This window comes from Malaclemys terrapin, chromosome 5 (assembly GCF_027887155.1).
Source record: "Malaclemys terrapin pileata isolate rMalTer1 chromosome 5, rMalTer1.hap1, whole genome shotgun sequence".
Classification (NCBI taxonomy): Eukaryota; Metazoa; Chordata; order Testudines; family Emydidae; genus Malaclemys; species Malaclemys terrapin.
The window spans coordinates 122,418,013-122,440,042 of record NC_071509.1 but is presented as its reverse complement, the minus strand read 5'-3'; the positions used below and the strand labels follow the sequence as shown (position 1 = coordinate 122,440,042).

At 38.1% G+C, this 22,030-nt stretch overlaps 1 protein-coding gene across 6 annotated transcripts in view; it reads right to left on the bottom strand.

The window, feature by feature from the left end:
* The window catches only part of CCSER1 (coiled-coil serine rich protein 1), a 1,155,725-nt gene that overhangs the window by 395,316 nt on the left and 738,379 nt on the right, over nucleotides 1-22,030 (bottom strand). For all 6 annotated transcript variants that reach the window (XR_008445082.1, XM_054029822.1, XM_054029821.1 and 3 more), the window contains exon 9: nucleotides 9,163-9,240. Coding sequence is in view for 5 of the 6 variants with exons in the window: in XM_054029822.1 (XP_053885797.1) it covers nucleotides 9,163-9,240 (78 nt within the window). In the remaining variant the exon portion in view is untranslated. The remainder of the gene's footprint in view (nucleotides 1-9,162; nucleotides 9,241-22,030) is intronic.

Sequence of the window (22,030 nt, the reverse complement as noted above, 5' to 3'; positions counted from 1 at the left end):
GGGGAGAAGACTGAAGGTATGTGAACTGAGGAACAGTGCCATACTTTAAATAATTACCCTAAAATTGCAACAGTAATAAGGATCTAACTCCCCCCCACCCCATAGGTTTTACTTTCAAGATCTGAACATGTACTTCTGATTGGATCTTGCAATTTTTTCTCTTAACTAACTCCTAGTCACTATGATCCTGTCTTGCAACCTCCTTTCTTTTCCATTACCAGGTTTCCCTCAGGCAGCGGGGATGGCAAACAGTGCTGAATTATGGATGGCAAGGATGGGCCAGCTATGGAGAAAGACCAAGGCTCATGTCTCCAGATATCAAACAGCAGCATGAAAAGATTTAAAATAATGAATGAGTCCTAGTTCAGTCCTTCGTAACAAATGGGGTTCTAAAGTAAGAGTTATTCCTGTTTTAAAATGTCTGATGCAATCCACATCAGATACAGGTATTTAAGTCAAATGTTTGAGTGTGTTAACCACGAGAAAGTGAGCTGGAAGGCGTTTCCTTTTGAAATTAAGGAATATCAGTGACAAATAGCAACTCAATCTAGAGAAAGTTTTGAGAGACCAAAATGACTGTATGATGCCAAGTGCTGGAGAAATACATCATAATGCCTTTTAAAAATTAAGGTTATTAAGCTACATTCTAAGAACTTAAGAGAAAAAACAGCACTCACAAATTTGTAACATGATGGTGCTAAATGCATATAATTAAAGATTTAAAAACAAAAAAAAACAAACCTACACCTTTGTAACTTAGCATGTGTGCAATGTGCAGTTAAATCCATTTGGCTACATTCTCTGCTAGTATAAATCTGTGTTGCTCAAGTTCAGCTGAAGATATGGTCCACAGTTTTAAGAATACCTGTCTATACCTTCTCTCTAACACCCTTTTACACCTTCAGTAAGTGCAATATCAGGAATGTTATTCATTTTAATACACTTTGTTTATTAAGAAAAATCCCACCAACATATTTGCCCAAATTATAGAAAGGAAAATACCAGAGAAGAGAGAGAGCAAGTGATGTACAGTCTTACAAATGCAAACATTTTCACAATAAACAAAACTGACTCGGGAAACGTGGTTAATATTGCACTGAGAAAAGTCAAGTTAGGAACAGTAGGTTTGCACTTAAAACCCAACCTTCCCAGTACTCCCAATAGAATCATGGCACCACAATGATCTTGCCGCCATGTAAATTATTAAAACCTTTTAATAAAAGATTAAAATGCATTAAAAGTCACATTAAAAGCTCCAGATTTTCACCCAAACCCCCAGGGGGCAATCTCCGAGAGCTACAGACGTATAAAACAGTCAAAGTAGAACTAAAACCCATTAAACAGACATGCCAAATTGCCCTTAGGTAAGCCACAATACAACTATTTACCATCTTGGTTTTGGTTTCTATATGAAAGCCACTTACTAGCTTACAGATTAATAGACATTTTCCTTGCTACCAGTTGCAGGATCAGGCACCAGTATACATAGTAAGTACAGTTTCACGGTGTACATTTATTTTAAAAAGTAGCTTCTACATATACTTGTTATTAATTTATTTCAGTTAAACCTGTACTTTAATTTCTTTAAATATCAAAAAATTGTGTAAACTGATCTTTCCACAATGATTTTTCATTTCATTGGGACTTATATAAATGGGATGAGGGGAAATTTCCCAAACCTGTATATTTATACTTTTTCAATAGCAAATGAGAATGAATCCCATAATTCAGACCTGAGTCACAAATGTATAGCATCCAGAAATGGAGACTGCTCCATTTGTTTCAACTCATAGCATTTAGAAGTGTGATTTTATAAAGTGCTCAGCATAGCCCTAACTCTGGTGAAGCCAATAATAAAGGTCCCATTGACATCAACGTGGGAAGAGGCAGATCAAGACTGAGTGTTTTTGAAAATCTCACCTTACGTGTATATGCCCAATTTAAAAAAAAAGTATATGCAAATGCAACCGTGCACAATGTGCACAACATGGGTTACATGACATACAGTAATTTTCCATGCAACTGTGGTATGCGTGACCGCTGTGATCCAATGAACTTTCGACCCTAACTGGCAGAGAACACGGGTACATAAGGGTTATAGGGATCCCTGGGTGTGGTATTTTTTCATTTTAATTGAGCAAACTGTGTCATGTAAGGTTTCCATTGAAAGTCTGTCACACAGGTTATCATAATCTGTGTGAAATGTATGCATGCAGATGTGTATATATTGAAAATTATATTCTTCAAGCATCAGACATTTTACATATACAACTTGGGCATGTGCAAAAGTTTGCATGCATATCTGCACATTTATTCTGAAAACACTTTTCTTATTCTATAATTGTCTAAAACATTATCTATAACTAATTCTTGTTCTGCTCTAAATCTCCTGCCTCAGTCATGAATCGTGATTTATCTGTAATGTTAAACACATTACTACTACATGGAAGAGTTCTGGAACTGGATCTTTCTTTCCCCACACATCATCAGGCTGTATAGGCTTCCGAGCTAACACTCTGTGTAAGTCATGCCTCCCCCAACCCGCAAACTCTTCCTCCCAGAGGGCAAGAATAGCAGGACACTTCTTTAGGTGAATTTCAGAGTTTTGCTTGGAAACCGTTCCCACTCCCAGTGATGATGTCTTTGGGAGGGAACAATATGGCTCTAGATAAAAGCAACTACAGTAGAGAGACAGAATCGATATAGCTGATGTGCACACACAATGCTGGTGTTTGTCAAAAGATAAAAAATAATTCTTGTTTATAGTTACTGTGCAAAGCACATATTGAAGCACACTGGCAATAATAAATAGAGAGCACCTTGATTAAAATCATCCTGGTTTAATATCACCATTAATGGAAGCATAGGACCAAATCCAAAGCCCAGTGGAGTAAATGACTTTATTGGGCTTGGATCAAGCCCATACTTAATTTTACCTTCACTAAAATAAAAAAAAAATAAATAAAAAAAGCAGTTTAGAGATACCTGGTGCACACTTAACATCAGTTTAGGGTACATACAGGGAGAGAAAAAAAAAGGGATAATCACACTTGCTCTTAGGGACTGTTATTTCAAATAGAATAAAATAAAGTACTCAACCACTCAATCCAAAACCACCAGATTATAATGGCAAAGTAGTACTACTGTCTGAATTCCTTTAGCAATAGATGCCGAGAGCTTCTCTATGATGGCTTGTTTCTTCATTCAAATATATTTTCATCAAGGTGATATTTGCAATGCCATGGGCTATAAAATATTTACAGGATTTGTATATATTATTTTGAAAAATCTATTTATATAGTGGACATAATCAGAAGAATCTGCCCTACAGTTTAATGTAATCTTGTAATTGGCTACATTGCTACTTGACTATATCTATTCATCTTCCATCCTGTTTTAATAACCCAACTGACACACGAATCATTCTTTGAGCTCACAATAAAATAAGCCTGTGCAGTCAAAGGAAGGTGAAGGAGGTTAAATTGGCATTGATTATTTAAGACATATTCATCATTTATTTAGCAATTTCCCACATCACAAAATCTGTGGTGCTCACAAACCTTTTTGAGAGATTCTGACTTTGTTTTTAAATGATTCTCACTACAGGCCTTATAAAGCAGAACAAATTTTGCACTAACAGATGTTTGAGGTCTCCTGTCAATCTGCAGCATAATGAAAGTGTGCAACCTTTTGAACCTTTATATGCCAGCCTGATTTCCTTTAATTGCATGCATGTGAGTTCTCTTTCTCTCTCTTTCACACACACTCACTCACGATAGTATTTCACTTCAATTTCGGGAGGTAGCAAAGTGGTCATTGTGAGCAAATGAGGGCAGTGCTACCGTACCTCATCATGAAGTACAGATTTTTTTGGGAGGGGGGGCAAGCTGAACTGCACCGTTTTATTGATATGGAAGCTGGACTAAGCATTGGGCACCACAGGTTAAAAAAAAAATCAGGGGAACACTTATCATTCCTTCCAGTTCACAGATAATCCATCTTCCTTGTATTTTACACACTGTTACTGCCTTTCTATATGGAAACATCTATGTAAATTCCCAGAGTACTGAACAGGAGAAAAGGAAAAGGAATAGAATTGTCCCCCAACAATCTACAAGTAACAGAGGATTGCCAAACCATAATTCTCCCATGTATTATCTTCAACGGAAGCAGGCCTGCTGGTCATTCTAAGATGGTCAGACTATAAATATAATTATGCTACATACCATGTGGTGATATCCACATGGTACATTGCAGACAAAAAAGACGAACTAAATTAATCTAATTTAGCTACCTTACCTGCAACTCTGTACCCCACTTATCCTTCTTCATAAGGGTTGCTTCTTGCATTCTGAATTTGTTCCTTTCCTTCCTACCCTCCTGCCATACCCACCAAAAAAATCAATGTCCTCAATTGCAGGAAAAGGAATATTTTGTCATGGACAACTGAGGTACTATATGGCTACATCCAGGACTCACTGAATTCAAACCGAACAACCCCACTGACTTCAAGAGACTTTGGAACACTCCTATATCTCATCAAAGCTCAAGCTAGAAAACAGTACCTTTTAACCACTGTATATATCCCATAGCTCTTCAGTGGGGCCGAGCTATTGTTTCTAATAGACTTGGACCATGACCCAAAACTGATTCAGACACCCATATCCATGTACTCTGGGGTCTTCAGTATATGGAACAAAATTTTGCAGCCCAAGCCAATCTCAAGTTCTTAACCATGGTAACTCATAAGATAGTGGACCTTAAAAAATAAAATATCATTTTAGAAACCTTTATAGTACCTACAGTCAGATATATCCTTGTATTTGCATATATATTGAACACTAAGTTATCTGGTGGCATAAAGAGGTTGTTAGCATTAGTATGAAGCCATTAATGAGTTACGTAGGTGATCCAAGAAGAGTGCAAATAAAACCTCTACATCATACCATATCATAATATATTCTGTATTCAAAAAGACTACTTTAAGAAATGATTAGGGTTTTAGAACATTTTAGTGATATGCTGCCGATAGAGCAAGGTTCCATTAATTATAAACTAGAGTGAGAGAGAGAACTTAGTACTAATACAGTTTACTTTTTAAAAAGCACATGTAAAATAGTTTTTTTTTTTTCCAAATAAAATGCTAATGCAACAATACATTTGTGTTTGAAGAGAAAAATGTCAGAGAATGCAAAAGTTAAGGTCTTCAGGGTAACCCTAACTCATCATCACTGCAAAAGTGTTGCATGTTGACAGTATTATACGTGTACAGAGTGGGTGAGTTATTACTACTAGAATATTGATTTCTTAATTATTGCCTTTTGTGATTCATATATCAAGTTTTTATAGCAACGATTCATGTAGATTGCACATATAATATTTTCAGTTACTAATTAGGTTATTAGATGTAGTCTACATATGCAACATAAAATATTTACTGCAGTAGTGAATTAATGTTATTGTGAGAATCTTAACTTTTTGCATTCTCTGACCTGTGTGTTTAAACATAGAACTTTAATGTATTATTAGCACCAAAGAGTTTTGTATTTTTTTTCCTCCGTTTTCATACGTACATGCACCCCCTCATCTCCTACCCCCGTCACACGCACATACTTTATTGTATATACATCCAAACAGAATACACAAATGCATACCCAGATACATATCAATAGATATACAGGGACACTTAAATGGGAATATATTTTGCTCAATAAAACCTCATACAAAACCAAAGCATGTGAGTATAATTGCAAAAGACTTCAGTGAGAACAAAACTGAACCTACTATTACCTGTAATAAGCATCCTCTGTAAGACAGGGAACAAAAGCTAATAAGTGAATGAAAAATATTCCATAAAAAGAATATACATAAAATATAACATTGTAAAAAGAAGAGTTATTTATTTGCATATTCTCTCTCCTACCCCTCATGACTTGGCTCTAACTTTATTACAGTCAAGATCAGTATGGCCATAATTTACTCATGCAAAGAAAAATATTATCTCACTTTTCTCCATGATCTTGTTCTCTTTATTACAGTTTCTCCAACTATTCTGTATAAGACAAATCATTCCAGACAGCTATGTTGTGTCATATCAGAAAATTCCACATCTGTTTATGTTGACATGTCACATTAAGTTATGTGAAAAAAACACGATGATGATGCCAACCGCAGCACAGTAGGGACCTACCATTGGGGAAACTTGAAAATTTGTTGGCACAATATTATTTAAGAGACAGCTGTTTAAAAAAAAAAAAAAAGCAAAAGCAAAAAAAAAAAAAAAAAAACTCTGGATTTACTGTTTACTCACTGCTCAAAAAAATGTGACTATTGATGTGACCACCTGAGAATTCTTAAAGTATTCTAAAGTATACACAACCTTATGATCCATAGATCAATCAATAAAGTATTTTATATCCACGTTATCTGTATTTGAAACCATACAGTATTTCACACAGACATTATGGCTTAATTTTTGCAACTACTGTTTAATTACTAATAAATATGTTTTCCCACAAATGAGTTCACCTGATGTCCCTCATTAAGAATTTCAGTTGATCATGTCCCACAGCTGACTCACTGTAGATGAAGAGGTGTGGAAGGGGAAGTAAGTAATGTCCATGTCACTAGTTTACTGCCCTCAGAGGCAGAGTACATCACTGCCACTAAGCTCAGCCTCTGCTTAAGGGCTTGGATCCTGGAGATACAGTAGTTGGTGCTGGTTCATTATTAGTTTAATTTATTTAATTTACATGCATTTACAGGAGATGAAAAAATGATTTCCTTCAAATTGTGATAACTCCTCCCATGAAAAGTATATCCTATAAAACACAATGTAAAGACTTATTTGATTAAAATTAATGCTAATTGTATCAAGTGAAATATGACTTGGCACAAGGTGGCCTGAACCTGAGAGATGTGGCGTGGTGCCAAGGTGCTGTCTTTCATGGGAGTTATGGGCACTCCTTAACTTGCAACTCAGGCTCTTAAAGATAAGCATCTCTTTCCTGAGATAGTGTAATCTTCGGTATACAAGACACCATAATTCATGAAGTAAACACAGCAAATTGTGGAAGATCAGCTGTCACTAGGGCAGCTTCAGTACTTTTATTTTTCCTTTTAAAATGCATTTTCTCTAGAATCTCAATAATTTCTCTTGGGATCCCAAAATGTCCTAGCTTTTGGTAGTTTTTAACTCCCTGCCAAGAAATTAAAGGAACAAAGAAGTTTCCAATTTTACTGAGAGGGGCAATTCAATTTAAGAATGGGAGAGACAAACAGCTTTGCAAAGGTTTTCAGCATCTGATAAAACATGAAAGAACAGGCTCTTCTGGTAGCAAAATCCAGTCAGATACGAAGATGGATCACTGTAGCCTGAGATTTCGGATATTACATAGTTTGTCTTAACATCAACTCATAGGAATTTAAAATAATACTATTCACTTATTCAACGGAAAGCATGCACAAATTTGAATTTTAAGACACTTGATAGAGTCACATTTTGTGGCTGATAGCTAATTTCCTCCAACAAACAGTATCAAAATGTGCAGGGTACCAGTATTCTGACCATATGAAAATCACCTTTCTGAATGCATTTGTTGTAATCCCAAAGTACTGAAGCAGTTACCAGGTTTCAACATTTCCCATGGATTTTCTCATCATTTCACAATTATGCAGAAGAATATGGTGGCCAGATCAGGGTAGAGAAAAGCAAGGAGCAGAAAAATGACGATTCAAAACAAAAAACAAAACCATGAAATTTTTTAAAAGCTAATGAAAACTGAGTTCTAGAGTGAGATGCGCAAGCATAATAAATCATGACCAACATTTTTCTTATATAACAGTTTCTTAACACTCAACGAGAAGGTTACTGTTTGTGACATTGATTCAGGAAAGCATTGAAGCATCTGCTTAAATCCACCCTTATTCAGGAAGGCACTTAAGGACTGTGCTTATTTTTAAGCACATGCTCAAATCTCATTGCTTACAGTTGGACACACACATTAACTGTTTTCCTGACTAGGAAGGCTTTTCTGAATTGGGGGCTGTGCTATTAGTTTTACATACAAAACATTTTTTGCCTGACAAACTTCAAATTGTTTGTGTCTGGTTAACTATACATCTCAATACACATTTAAGACTACTGTAGTTTCATTGAGTTGAAGTCATAGTATTAAATGTGATTTAAATAATAATAGAGTTTTGTAACTAAAATATGCATGTTTGACATTCACAAGGATAGATGTGTAAGAGAAAACACTCAGACCCTAATACTGCAATGAGATGTACACAGGCAGACCCCTGAGCCTGCATGGAACACCAATAAACTCAATGAGGCTCTGCACAGGCTTGAAAATCCACATGCCTGCACCTCACCCCAGAATCAGGGCCTTACTGCATATGACACCCTTTGGCAGCAAGTATGGTAGGAAGCTGCTTGAGTTACAAAAGTACTATGGCTGTACCTACACTGTGCTTGAGATTTAACATCCAGATGCTCTTTATCAATAATTGTTCAAGGCATAAAAAAATTCCAACGCATAAGCAAACCACTGTCTCCCCATATTCCACCAGTGACAGACACATTTTATAATCATGTTTGTAGTTTAAACCATTTCACAGAGCATAAAGATGCTCTTTTCACACCAGGAAGAAAATTCTAATTTTCAATTAAATTACTTGCAGTATTCCCTGCTGATGCCCAACAATTAAAATATTAATGTCAAGTTCTTTGCAAAGTTGTGTGCCTTTTGTCACATACCAGAATGCAAGAGTGACTTGCTTAATCTATGATGATTGCAAACATAACTTCATTGTTAATAAGTGCACAAATGCTTTTTAAAAAAAAAATATTGAAAGATTTCACATTGTACTAATACGTATCATCCTAGACATGTTCGTGCCCATTCTAACAGAAGTATATTGGAGCTGTTGGTAAAACAAGCAATTAGTATGATATTGGAATGTTGTCAGGTAGCTGTAATTATCTTTTTCTGTTGCAGAAGGCATTTGAGAATCATTTAGGAGCAAAAGAGGAACAGTGTTCCACTAAATCCTATTAAATTAATGCATGGACATTGCACTAGCAGAGGTCAATAGGCTGGTCAAAGTCTGAATACCAATAAAGAAGATAAGAAAATACTGTTTAATACAGCTACTTACATCATGGCCTACAAGTTCAGTCTGTGTGGATTTATCTACTTGGGAAGCGAGAGCCTTCTGTAAATGTTGGGCTTTCTCCTGCAAAACAAAACAACATATTGTAGGTGAGTCATATTCTCCCTCACTGGGCTTTTGAGCTACTAACATCCAGATTATAAGTGCAAAACTCATGCACTGACAGCTGTTTGGAAATGGAGTTATCATGGTATTATTCTCACTGGGAGATTTGTTTTCCTGGTACTGTTATCTTATGTATCAACTGATCCATTTATTAAGTGGGCAGTGAGCTCAAACTGTGAGTATGCATGATTCAGGAGTGCTATGGGAATATCATTGCAATGTGATGCACGGGATCCTCCTTCAGGAGCAGATTTAGGATTCTGTTAACCAAGCACTTCTGTGGATGCCACAAACATATTTTAAGATGGAGAAGTTAGCAGCATACTACCCAGCAAAGCCAGATTCTGAAGGATGAGAAGGGAGATTCATAGTTTGGAGATGACTGGAACATTTTCAACAAAAATTCTCTCATTGAAGTACGTGGTTTCATTCAAGCCAACACATTTCGTGAAGACACATCAATTTCAATTACATTTTCACTGGAAAGGTTTCTGAGGTCCAGGGTAAAGTATTTGGTCAATGAGAGAAAAAGAGAGAAAGAAAGAGTACCGATTTTCTAAAAAATCTGACTGTAACCGAGCTGGCTGCCTCCTGCATGTCCCCGCATGGCCTAGGGTCATGCTTCAGGCAGCCTGCCTCCGTTTCCCCTTGGACTGTTCAAATCAGGCTTTTTTTTCTTGGTCAAAAATATCCCTCCATGGGGACTGGTTTTATTAATATAAAATAAATTCTAAACAAAACTGACCCCTTCCCCCCCCAAAAAATCCATTCATAACTCTTCCTCTCTCCAGGCCTTACTGCCTGAGGCCTTTGCAGTCTCTCCACTGCTTGAATAGTGTCTCCAGGTGTCCCTACCTCAAGAGCTTTCCTTACTCTCTGCAGACTCTGCCAGTTTCCTGAGCTTTGCCCACTTCATTGCAGATGCCTGGGCTCTTCATAGGGCAATCATCCTGCTGCGCACCAGCAGTGGTTCTCTCTATAATCAGGGTAAGCTAGTTCCAGCCCTTAAGGGGCAAGCCACCTGGTTACATACCCTCACTACTCCTCTTAGAACCTTCCCACCCCCTGGCAAGCTGTACTTCTGGGAATGTGCCTTCCCCCCAATTAACCCCTGTTGCTGGCTATGTGATTGTGCCGGAGTTTATAGAAATATATGTTAGGCAGAAGTGGAGAAGCCCTCTTTTACCTGGACCAGCATCCACCCTCCCACTGATGGAAATGGTGAAATACCATTTGGTCAGGATCTGCTGTGGGCACTAAGCTAGCTGCTCCCTTCTCGCGGGTCCAGGAAGCAATTTTTCCTCTCACCGCCAGATTGGCCTAAATGAAGGGGGTGGGGGAGGCAGGTTTTCACCTTCCCCACAGCAGGTTCCAGGGGAAGCTTAATTGGCAGCGGACATGGAATGTTAAGCTATGTCATCACAGCTCACAGTGGGGTAGATGTCTAGTGCAGGTACTTTATAGGGACGGGGTACAGTGATTAGATAAATGGACTGGTAAAGGATTTAAAGGAAGTATTTATTAAAAGAGTGCAAATGGGGAAGGGGGTTGGGGCTCCTATGGCACAGAAGAGAGCCAACCTCCCTCCTTTATAGCCCACCTTAATCCTCATTTGAGTAGGGAGAGATGTTAAGGTCCCAGCAGCGGGTGGGCTGGGGACCAGGATGGGAAAGGGGAAGGGATGACGGAAGCCCTCCTGCCCCCAAGTATATATTGAAATGGTCAACGAATTACCTACACTGTATGCTTTTTTCCTAACCCAGAGAGTTAATAATAAAGTTGCAGCCTAATTAAACCACATGCAGGATCTCCTGTTTTTAGTCCTTTGGGAGTGGGGAAAGCCCTCATAATACAACTTAAAAGGTAATAATAGTATAGCATATATGAGAGCAAGTCCACTTGTACAGTAATAGACAAATGTCATCATTCAACAGATTTCAAAGCATGGCAGTAACTTTTTACACAATAATTCAACAAACCATAAGCTGCCTAAGTAATAGCATTCTTCAAATATCAGAATTAAATCAATTTAATAGTAATACCCATTCTTATATTTTCTCTTCTTTCCGTATATTTGGCTGATTTATACTAGTTAAATTAGTTAATTATGGGTGCAATACTTGAAAAGCAATTCTACAAAGTATCTACTTATTAAAATTGTTGAGTAATAAGAGGCTATCAGGGTCCTTAACACTACAATGTGTTCTGATATAAAAGCACTTAATAAAACTGATAACTTGATATTGCAAATATAATTTTATACAGTATGTACTGTATCAACAGAAAGACAGTATAATGGGCTGCAGTGATAATTCTGGAAACAAAAAACCTCCTAAGTCCCATTACATCCACACTACTAAAGGTGAACACAAAGTAGCATGACTTTGATTATAGAAAATAAAGTGAACATTTGTTAAGACATCATTGTAAAAAAAAATTACCACATCAGCTTCCATTGGCCCAGAGCACACTTAGTCTGTCCCATCCCTCCTCATGACAGCATTCTAAAGTGAGAACCAGAAATTCCAGCTCACAGGTATAGATAGCCAAGTATCCTCTGCAGTTGGATAATTTTGCCCAAAGACAAATTTTCCGGTACAAGTTGATATTCATTTTTTTCCTGAGTGCTTCCTTTCCAGATTCCAAACACTCTCCCTAAGTGTTATCACTTTAGAAAATTCTATATCTAGAGATGGTCTAATTTTGTCAACCACAGTTATCTGAATACCTGACTATGATAAAGTAAGGTTATTTAACATGATTGAGACCCCCACATTTGATGACTCAGTTTGGTCCTGCCTGTACAAAAAGGACTAGAACATGCTATAGTCAAATTTGGAAGTTGTCCATTAGTATTGGTTCAGAATATAGACATTTTTCTTTCACAGTATAAACTGGGCATCCGCTGACATGAGAAATATTATGGTCTAGCCCAATCCCTGTAAGCCTGCTCTAAGTAGCCCTTTGCCCCCCCTACCCCCAACACCCTCCATTGCTCACATTAGTCAAGGGAAACAATCCTCCCCACACACCCCTCACATAATCATGGATACATTCTTTACGATGAATGCATCAGATAAGAGCATTTCTGGATCTAAGTGGAACAACAAGACTATAGCATTCTCTGGTTGAATCCTGTCCACACAGGTATGGCTAAACTACCTAGTGTTTTCAAGACTAAAAACACCACAGAGGCACAGCACTTAAAAAAAAAAAAGCGATGTTTATGTAGCTGTTGTCTGTGCACAGACCTTTAACATGTAGGCCCCTATCCAGCGACGCACATATACTTATACATATACTTAATTTTGATCACATGAGCAGTCCCATAAACTTCATGGGGCTACCTGTGTGCTCAGAATTAATCACATGCTTAAGCACTTTGCTTGGCTGGGGCCTTAAATGCAGTTATGTTAAGGTGCCAATAGTGAGGGACCAAGCAAGCTCTGCTCCTGAGTAAACCTCAAAACATGTTTTTCTTCAATGATACCCTGACGGAGGACATGGGGTGTTTTCCCTACTTTCCTCCTAATCCAACAAAGAATAGCTATTATGCTAATTCCCATAAATACTGTACCATCATTACAGCCTGTGCTTCAGAAGTTAGTACAGCGTCAATACTGAACTACCTGGAGTAGCAGTGACACTATGTGTATTAGAATGAAGACCATTTATGTATTTAAACAACTTCCTAGGTTCTACAGAGAATGTTACCATGTTTTATGATTAGGTCCCTACCAAATTCACAGTCCCTTTTGCTCAATTTCATGGTCATAGGATTTTTAAGAGAGTAAATTTCATGATTTTGATTATTTAAATCTGAAATTTCACGGTGTCGTAATTGTAGGGGTCCTGACCCGTAGAGGAGTTGAAGAAGGGTCACAAGGTTATTGTAGAGAGGGAGGGGGTTGTGCTACTGCTACCCTTACTTCTGTGCTGCTGCTGGTGGTAGTGCTGCCTTCAGAACTAGATAGCTGGAGAGCAGCGGCTGAAGGCAGAGCCACCTCTAGCAGCAGCACAGAAGAAACGATGGCATGGTATGGTACGATTGCCAACCTTCCTTCTAGGCTACTGCCTGCCGAACTGGGCCTTCAGTCAGCAGCCACCACTCTCTGGCCGCCCAGTTTTGAAGGCAGCAGTGCAGAAGTGAGGGCGGCATGGTATGGTATTGCCACCCTTACTTCTGTGCTGCTGCTGTTGGAGCGCTGCCTTCAAAACTGGGTGCCTGGCTAACAGCCACTGCTCTCCAGCTGCCCAGTTCTGAAGTTTTTTACACGAATTATTCAAGTTTCAGTATTTCCTTGAATTCTTCCATCCCTACCACTCTGAGTAACAAAACAGCTTTGCTCTTACACTTCAGTGACTTCATACACAAGTGGTATGTTTGGGGGAAACTTTATTTTAAATAATCTAATGATCCCCTACCACCAAGTGTAAATGCTGAGCAGTATATTTTCCTCCAAAATAGCTTCTGGAAATGTTGCCATTGGCCTATGTGTCTAGTATTTCTGAAAAGTTTAAGAGATGACAATAGAAAGATTCACAATCAAAACCTACGTTTTCCTAGTGAATTTCATGTCTGGACCTCCCACACATCATGCAGAAAGTCGACCTTACACCAACAATTATATCATCTATTTAAATCATGCTTCTCTGAAATTTTAAGATTTTAAAGTAAAGCTCCAAGCAACAAAGCAGAAAGATCAACTTCCAAGTGACTTTCATAAATATGTAATAGCTAAACATCTCTCCTTACCCTAACATTTGTTCTTATTGCCTCTTATTCTGAATTAAACAAAACAAACCATAAATGTCATTTTCACTAGACTGCACAAAATCAGGTGAGGTAAGGCACTGGCTTTCCCAAACTTCAGTCAATTTCCTCCGTCCCTTCCCCCTTCCCCCCAAAAGTGATGCAGCAATGTGAAGTTTATATCCAAGTATCATTCATCTGAGACCCCAATATTAGTAGACAAGGGTTGTGACTGAGGGCTGTGTTTGTTTTAAGGTCCTCTCATATTTTTGAAAAACACATTCTCAAAAATGAGGTAGAACATTTCACTAAAATAACTTCATAGCATAGTTGAGTGTATGTTTTCTTCCAGTTCAATGAGAGGTCGCCTATATTTATGTAATGACATGTTTTACAGGGAATGATCTCTTACTGCATCATTTTTTGCTGCTTCAATTATTGAAGCCACAAATGAAAATGACTCATTAATCGAAGCGAAAACCTTCTGCTATTGAACCACTTCCCTCCTTAAGGGTGAAACTGATATTGAAGTGTAGGTAGGGGCAGAGGTGAAAGTAAGCCGGTCCGGTCCAGTCCGGCGTACCTGCAAGAGCCAGTACACCGTGCCGGGGATTTAAAGGGCCACAGCGGGGAGCCCAGAGCCCTTTAAATCCCACCCGCAGCTCCGGCAGCCGGGCTGGGGCTGGGACTGGGATTTAAAGGGGTCGGAGCTCACGCGGCTGCCGGGCTGGGGCTGGGATTTAAAGGGCCCGGAGCTCTGCAGCGGCCGGAACCCCAGGCCCTTTAATTTGCCCCTGAGCCCTGGGGGCTCCCAGCCACCTCTGCAGCTGGGAGCCCCAGGTTGATTTAAAGGCCACACCCGGTGCCCCAGGATCTTTAAATCTTGAGAGGCCACGCCCCCTCTGGATGAGGCCATGCCCCCCCAGGACTCTGACTGTACCGGTAAGTCCTGTAAGTTACTTTCACCCCTGGGTAGGGGGAACATACTGAATCTGATTTTGAGTAAAAAGATGTATAGTTATATCTCAAATTCTGTGTACAACACCTATGACACGCTTTATATTAATTTAAAAAATAAACAAACAAACAAAAACAGACAATGTTTCACCAGGAATTACTACAGGAGAAGCACAAGGGGGACTACTGGCATCAAGCTGGTAAGAGTAGACAGAGAGAAGATTTGTACCAATTGTGAAAAACATGAATGTCTTTACAAACACTAACATCAAGAAACAAAATAAAGTAAAATTCTGAGAGAGAACGGAAAAAGGAATGTAATAAAAGGAAGAAACATGAGCTACCTTTTATCACTATTCAGAATAAAAATTTATTGTCAAATTATTAAATTAAATAGATCTATGAAAACACATGCATACAGGCACACAGACATAATGGGATAGGGTAAACCAGATGAACCAGGGCAATGGGCCCATCTGCGGTTTGCCTAAGGCAGCAAAAGCCTCTGCTGTAGGTACGACACCTCAATATTGATGTAAAAATGATATCAAATTATTATAACTTATTTTTATTATCTCATTACAATCAAGGCTGTGCTTTTACTGAATATTAAGATGTAGCTACAAGAATGTTATAACCAGGATGCTTACAAATATAACAATATCAAATTGTGTTTAGCTAGTTAGGTTGCAAAATGTTAAAGCTAAATTTCATCTCCCAAGGACAAGCAAATATCAGAATAGATAACCAGGGCTTTATAGGTATAAAGTGTTTATTATCAATTCAGAATGTGTATACAGACTCAAAAAGTTGTATTTAATACTTAACCTTGCTTAATGTTTTATACTATTTTCTTTGTTCTCTGTTTAAAAGATATATTGTGTTTTATAAATATCTAATAGATGCTTAATTGCTATAACAAAAAGTTGTAACTCTAAGGGGCATGGGTCAAGAAACAACAAACCATGTAAAACTTTAGTGTTTTGGGGTGTGGGGGGGAATGTAGTGTTGTGTTATCAGACCAATAAATCTGGAGGTAAAGTGGGCATATACCAAATTTACCTATACCTTTTCTTTTCAAAGCAAAAAAAAAATGAAAAATATCCTTATTGAAATTGATTTCTTTTGTAAATACACTAAAGACTCCATTCTTTACAGTTGGAGAACATTTATGGTGGGAAATGTATTGCAGAAACTATTGGTTATGTCCAACTGATGTTTCCACTTAAAGAGGAAACATTTTTTGTTTCTCAAGTGCTTAAGATAGGATAAGTTTTTTTCTGAGATGTATATTTCCAAATTTATTCTATCTAAAAGCAAGCCTTAACCTAACTTCTACATATCATAATTATATGAATAAGATGTTTTATATACAAATATAGTAAGGTCATTTGATGCTATTGTGACAGGTTGGATCACAGAAACCACCTTGGGAGCTGCCACCCAATGTGCAAAGACTACCCCTGCTTTTGTTTTCCCTGCCAGCTCAGGACTTCAGCACCCTGTCTTGCTGAGCCAGCCACTCCTGTCTGGCTCTAACATAGATCCAGGGTCTGAATCACTTGTCCCAAAGCTGCAGGTTTACCTGAAACCAGCTTACAGAAGTGTGCTTGTCTTTAGCTCTCAGATGTTCAACTCCCAATGGGGTCTAAACCCAAATAAATCCGTTTTACCCTGCATAAAGCTTATGCAGGGCAAACTCATAAATTGTTCGCCCTCTAGAACACTGATAGAGAGATATGCACAGTTGTTTGCTCCCCCAGGTATTAATACATACTCTGAGTAAATTACTAAATAAAAAGTGATTTTATTAAATACAGAAAGTAGGATTTAAGTGGTTCAAAGTATTAACAGACAGAACAAAGTAAGTCACCAAGCAAAATAAAATAAAATGCGCAAATCTATGCCTAATCAAACTAAATACAGATAATTTCCTCACCAGTTCCAGAGCACTCCCTTTTACAGGCTAATCTCCTTTTAGCCTGGGTCCAGCAATCACTCATACCCCCTGTAGTTACTGTCCTTTGCTTCAGTCTCCTTTAAGTATCCGGTGGGGGTGGAGAGGCTCCTTCTTTAGCCAGCTGAAGACAAAATGGAGGGGGTCTCCCACGGGTTTAAATAGACTCTCTCTTGTGGGTGGAGACCCCCCCCCTCCTCCCGCCTATGCAAAGTCCAGCTCCAAGATGGAGTTCTGGGGTCACCTGGGCAAGTCACATGTCCCGGCATGACTCAGTCTTTACAGGCTGAAGCCATTGTCCACATGGTATCTTGCATGTCTCCAGGAAAACTTCTCATGTGGATTGGAGCATTCCAAGATACATTGTTCCCCAAGTGTTTCCTGATCAGGTACTTAACCTGGCAAATTCCTTCCTAAAGAAGCTGACCAAATGCCTCACAGAGCTTACTTAGAAACCAAGCCAACATACAGCCCATATTCTTAACCTCGAGTAGAAAATGATATATATGTACAAATAGGATGAATAGATATAGTAGACCATAACCTTTACGGAGATATGTTACATGGCACAGGCAGCACAAAACATATTCCAGTTATGTCATACATACATTTATAAGCACCCCCTCCCCATAAAGCCTTATGGCGTACACTGTCACAGCTATAACTTGGTACTAATATAAAGAAGCTATTTGAATACAGAAATATTTATATTCATTGGGAAATTAATTATCTGGCACTGCTTAAGCAATCCTTCACCAAACTCCTGAAGGCAAGGAGATGGGTAAAAATAAAAGACAATGCCTTCTTTGATGACCATTTAAGCTTAAAGACACTCTTTTAAGAACTTAATTTTAAAAAGAACTATTTTGAGAACTGTTATATGAAAAACATTACTGTTTACAGAATTTCACTTCCTGTCAAACTCTAATAAAACTGAAAGAATATCTCCGAAAATGGATTGAATAAAAATAAAACTTTTAAAGTTAAATTAATTCTCTCTGATGCTTTCTTGCCCTCCCCCCTACCCCCAAAACTCACACACACACAGGGAAACTAGAAATGTGGCATATTCATTAGGTGGATTGCATATCCAGGAGCAGACGATATCACCATAAAGTCACTGAGACAACCAAAGAGTGACACAACCAATTCTGAATTGGAACAACAGAAAGAGGTACTGTTTCCTATAATTTCATGGAAACAGGAAGATGGGTATAAAAATACTCTGAACTGATCACCACATACTCCCCCCTCTGATTCCTTTCTTAGACAGCAAGAATTTCACAGTTCATCCTATCCATCTCTACAAATGAACTCTACAAACAGGTAAGAAAAACATAGAAGACTCAAGAAGAAACCAGCCCCATGAAAAACTCCTTAAGACTTCAACAGGGACTGATGAGATAAAGCTAACTAAGACTACAAAGGATTAGTCTTGTAATGATTTTATTGGTTTATGAAACTGTTTTAGAACTTTAAAAATGAACAGTTTCTTCGGTTAATCACCTGGTGTTTAGACCATGGATTCCAAGTGAGGAGACAGGGGCTAGAGATAGGTACACAAGGAATTAGTCGGATTTGGCTGTATTTAAAGTTCTTAGTATTCATAACTGGCACATAAAAGAACACGTGTGATTAAAAACACACTCCTGAGCTGGCAGTTGGGGAAAACAAAAACTAACAAACAGCTTAACTACTTGTTGTTTCTCTAAACTAAATATTTACTATTTTTTAAATAAAATTATTTGGGATCTGACAATTAAACTTACCCCTTTCCACCCCACATTACATTACATGCATCCCCAATACAAGTAGTCTGTCAGTGAAGACAGAGCTTGACAGTGCCAAGAGCCAGAGCTCTGCCTAGAGTACTTCCTGGTTCCTGACACAGTAACTTTCACCAAGGAAAGAGAAAAGCCCTTCATTTATAGGACCTAGACCTGTTTCTTTCTAGTTCTGACACACTGAACCAAGACATTTTGACAGATGGAGTACAGTTTTCACCTCATGATAATATGGGAAAGGCATTCTTAATAAAATATCATAATAAGGGGAAGGAAAAAAAAAACTTCTGCAGGAAATCAGGCTAAGTCCAAACCTTTGAGAAACACTGTCCATTTAAACAAAGATTTTCCCCCACTCAACCATATAGTACTGATATAACATAGGATAAATCAACCACCAGCCACAGCACTGTAAAAAACGGATTTAAAAGGTGAGGATGAGAAACCTACCTCTTCACTCACCCACTCTCAATTTCAGCAGAGGCAGAAGCGACTGCAGCTGTTGTTGCGGGGGTCAGTCAATGGGAAGTCAGGTGGGGAACACATCTTACATGGACAGTTGGGAGAAGAGATGCTGTTGTGATACAGAATCATACAACACAGCTCTACAGCCATTCCCAACTATCCCACAGTTCTGGGACAGTGGCTGTGACTGAAATTACACATGATAGAAACCGTAAAACCTATGACAATCCTGCAGATGTTAGGATTGACGGTTACCATAACTGGGAAGAAGAGAGTTACTGACTCCTATCAACCCTCCATCAAGATATTTATTCATTAGATAGAAGCTGCAACACACCAATGCCCCAGTACAAAGGGAGGGAGGGAGGGAATTCTGCACTGCTAACACAATCTTCCCTCTTATTTTAGGAACATTGTCCACTGGATATCTAGCCACAATGACTACTACCTGTACAAAAGTTAGAAAGACCAAGGAAAGCAAAGATGAGCAGGTAATTTTAATATTCTAGATAATTCAGAAGTACCTTATGGACTATACTATCCACATGTTCACGTCTTTTTTTATTTATTTTTAAATTCAATGCAGAGCAACATAATATGAAACCACTGGAGGAATCCAATCTCTTATTGGAAAGCTCTGCCTGGCAGCGTTCCTCAAATAAATCTTTCATGATTAGCAGAAGTTGATCCCAAGTACACACTACACATGAGAGGTCCCCTGCTATTTATATGCATGCTTACAGACACTACCTGAATCTGGTTTTAGTCAACACTTTCTATAAACCTATATCAAGTGTCAAGTACTTTATTCTTGTTGTGAATCATATTCAAACATTCTCCCTTCACCCGCAAACCTTGAAAATTGGTGCTTTAAGAAAGCTTTTTTTTGGGGGGGGAGGGAGGGAGAGAAGAGGGAAGCAAGAGAGAAAGACAAGGCACATAACCAAGAAGTCAGAAAATGAGAGCAGCGTTGAAGAACCATTTCTATTGGCAAAGCAGATCAATTAAGTTACCCCCAGACTTAATATAATTATGGATTTTTTAAAGCAAACAAAAACAGTGCTTCTAAGCATCTGTCTTGACTGACAGCAGACATTTTTACAAGTTTTAGAAGATGTAAAAATAGATAGGTTTTATTTGGCTCAATTTTTATATAATGCATTTGGCTTCTTATAATGTCCTTGTTTCATGCATTGAAGCACTACAAGATTTGGCTTAAGATTGATTTTGATTGTCAGCCTTTTTTTGATTAAGGATACCAAATTATGACTTTGACCAGATGGAAAGCAGAAACAACTTTAAAGTATTTAGGGACATCAACTTTGAACAAAGATGCTCCGTATTGCATGTCTGGGACTCATGAGAACAGATGAAATGGTACTGTGGCAGAAGTAAGCTATTACAGATCAAAGTCAACTACTTGAATAAAAGTAAAGTGTTTGACTTTCTTATTACAGAAGTGTCAGTATATTCATTCATTATCTTCTTGTGGCCTGGATATTTAGCCACACACTTCAAATTCTGTAACATATACGACTGACTGGGTTATCATGTTGCTCCTCTGAAATGAAGAAAATAAAATGTTTTTTAGTGGCTTTGGCTGTGAGCATGTTGAAGCCATGCTGCTATGTGCTCTCTCACATCATCCAATTCCCTGTCAATGACAGGACTGTGGCCACTTGTCTCATTTTTCAAATTGAAGTGTCTAATATCAGAATACTTAAAGGGTTAGATTGCCTCATGTATTCATATTAATCAAAGAGTGGAAAAACCTAAAAAAGCTGTTTTGGATGCTTCAGAAAGGTTCCAGCCAGCACAGCTGCAGTTTACTGGCTAAACAATCTATTTTGTCTAGTTCATAACATATCAACGATTTTTGTTTTTTTTTGCCCATCCACAGTTGGTTCAAATTTCTTCTTACTTGGAGATTAAAAATGTCTCTGGGGCCTACTGTTTATTTTTATATCCATCGCTCTTTATATTCTTACTATCTATTCTGTTCCCATGGACTAAATAAGTTATCATATTGCTTTCCAATGAGTTTTATGTTTACCTTAAAACAAATTACATAATTACCCACTTTAAACTGAGAATTTCCACAGACATTAAGTTTACAGTGTCTATGATCTCTCTATTTCCAAGTAAACACCACATATAATAATATGGTTTTGATAGGAGGGCCAGGTAAAGTCTCAGTACATTATCAAAACACTCAAATACAAACATCTCAGGGGACCACATTTAAAATACACCTGTCCCTCCAGCATGGCTAAAAATGGCTTGTTTTTTGCAGTATAAAAAAAGCCTTCCCTATGTCGGCACAGCAAAAAGTCTTTATGAAAATCTGGCTCTGTATCTGCCATGACTGTTAATCATTTCCTTGGCTGTATATTTTGTTGTTTATTGACTGTAACAATGTCAGATTCTAGGATTCCATACAGGAGGATAGAGCTCGTCTGTTGAGACACCCTGAATTCAGGTTTTAGAACTCTGCCCAATTATCTCCACCCGGGCTAACAGGTTTAGAAAATCTGACCTATGGGAAAGGTTACAACAACTGGGCATGTTTAGTCTTGAGAAATGAAGACTTGGGGGGACGCCTGTAAAGTCTTCAAATATGTGAAGGATTGTTATGAAGAGGACTGATCAATTGTTCTCCATGTCCACTGATGGTAAGACAAGAAATAATGGGCTTAATGTACAGCAAGGGAGATTTAGGTTAGATATTAACTATAAAGGTTGCTAAAGTTCTGGAATAGGCTTCCCAGAGAGACTGTGAAACCCTTATCATTGAAGGTTTTTAATAACAGGGATACTCCAGGTTTATTTGAT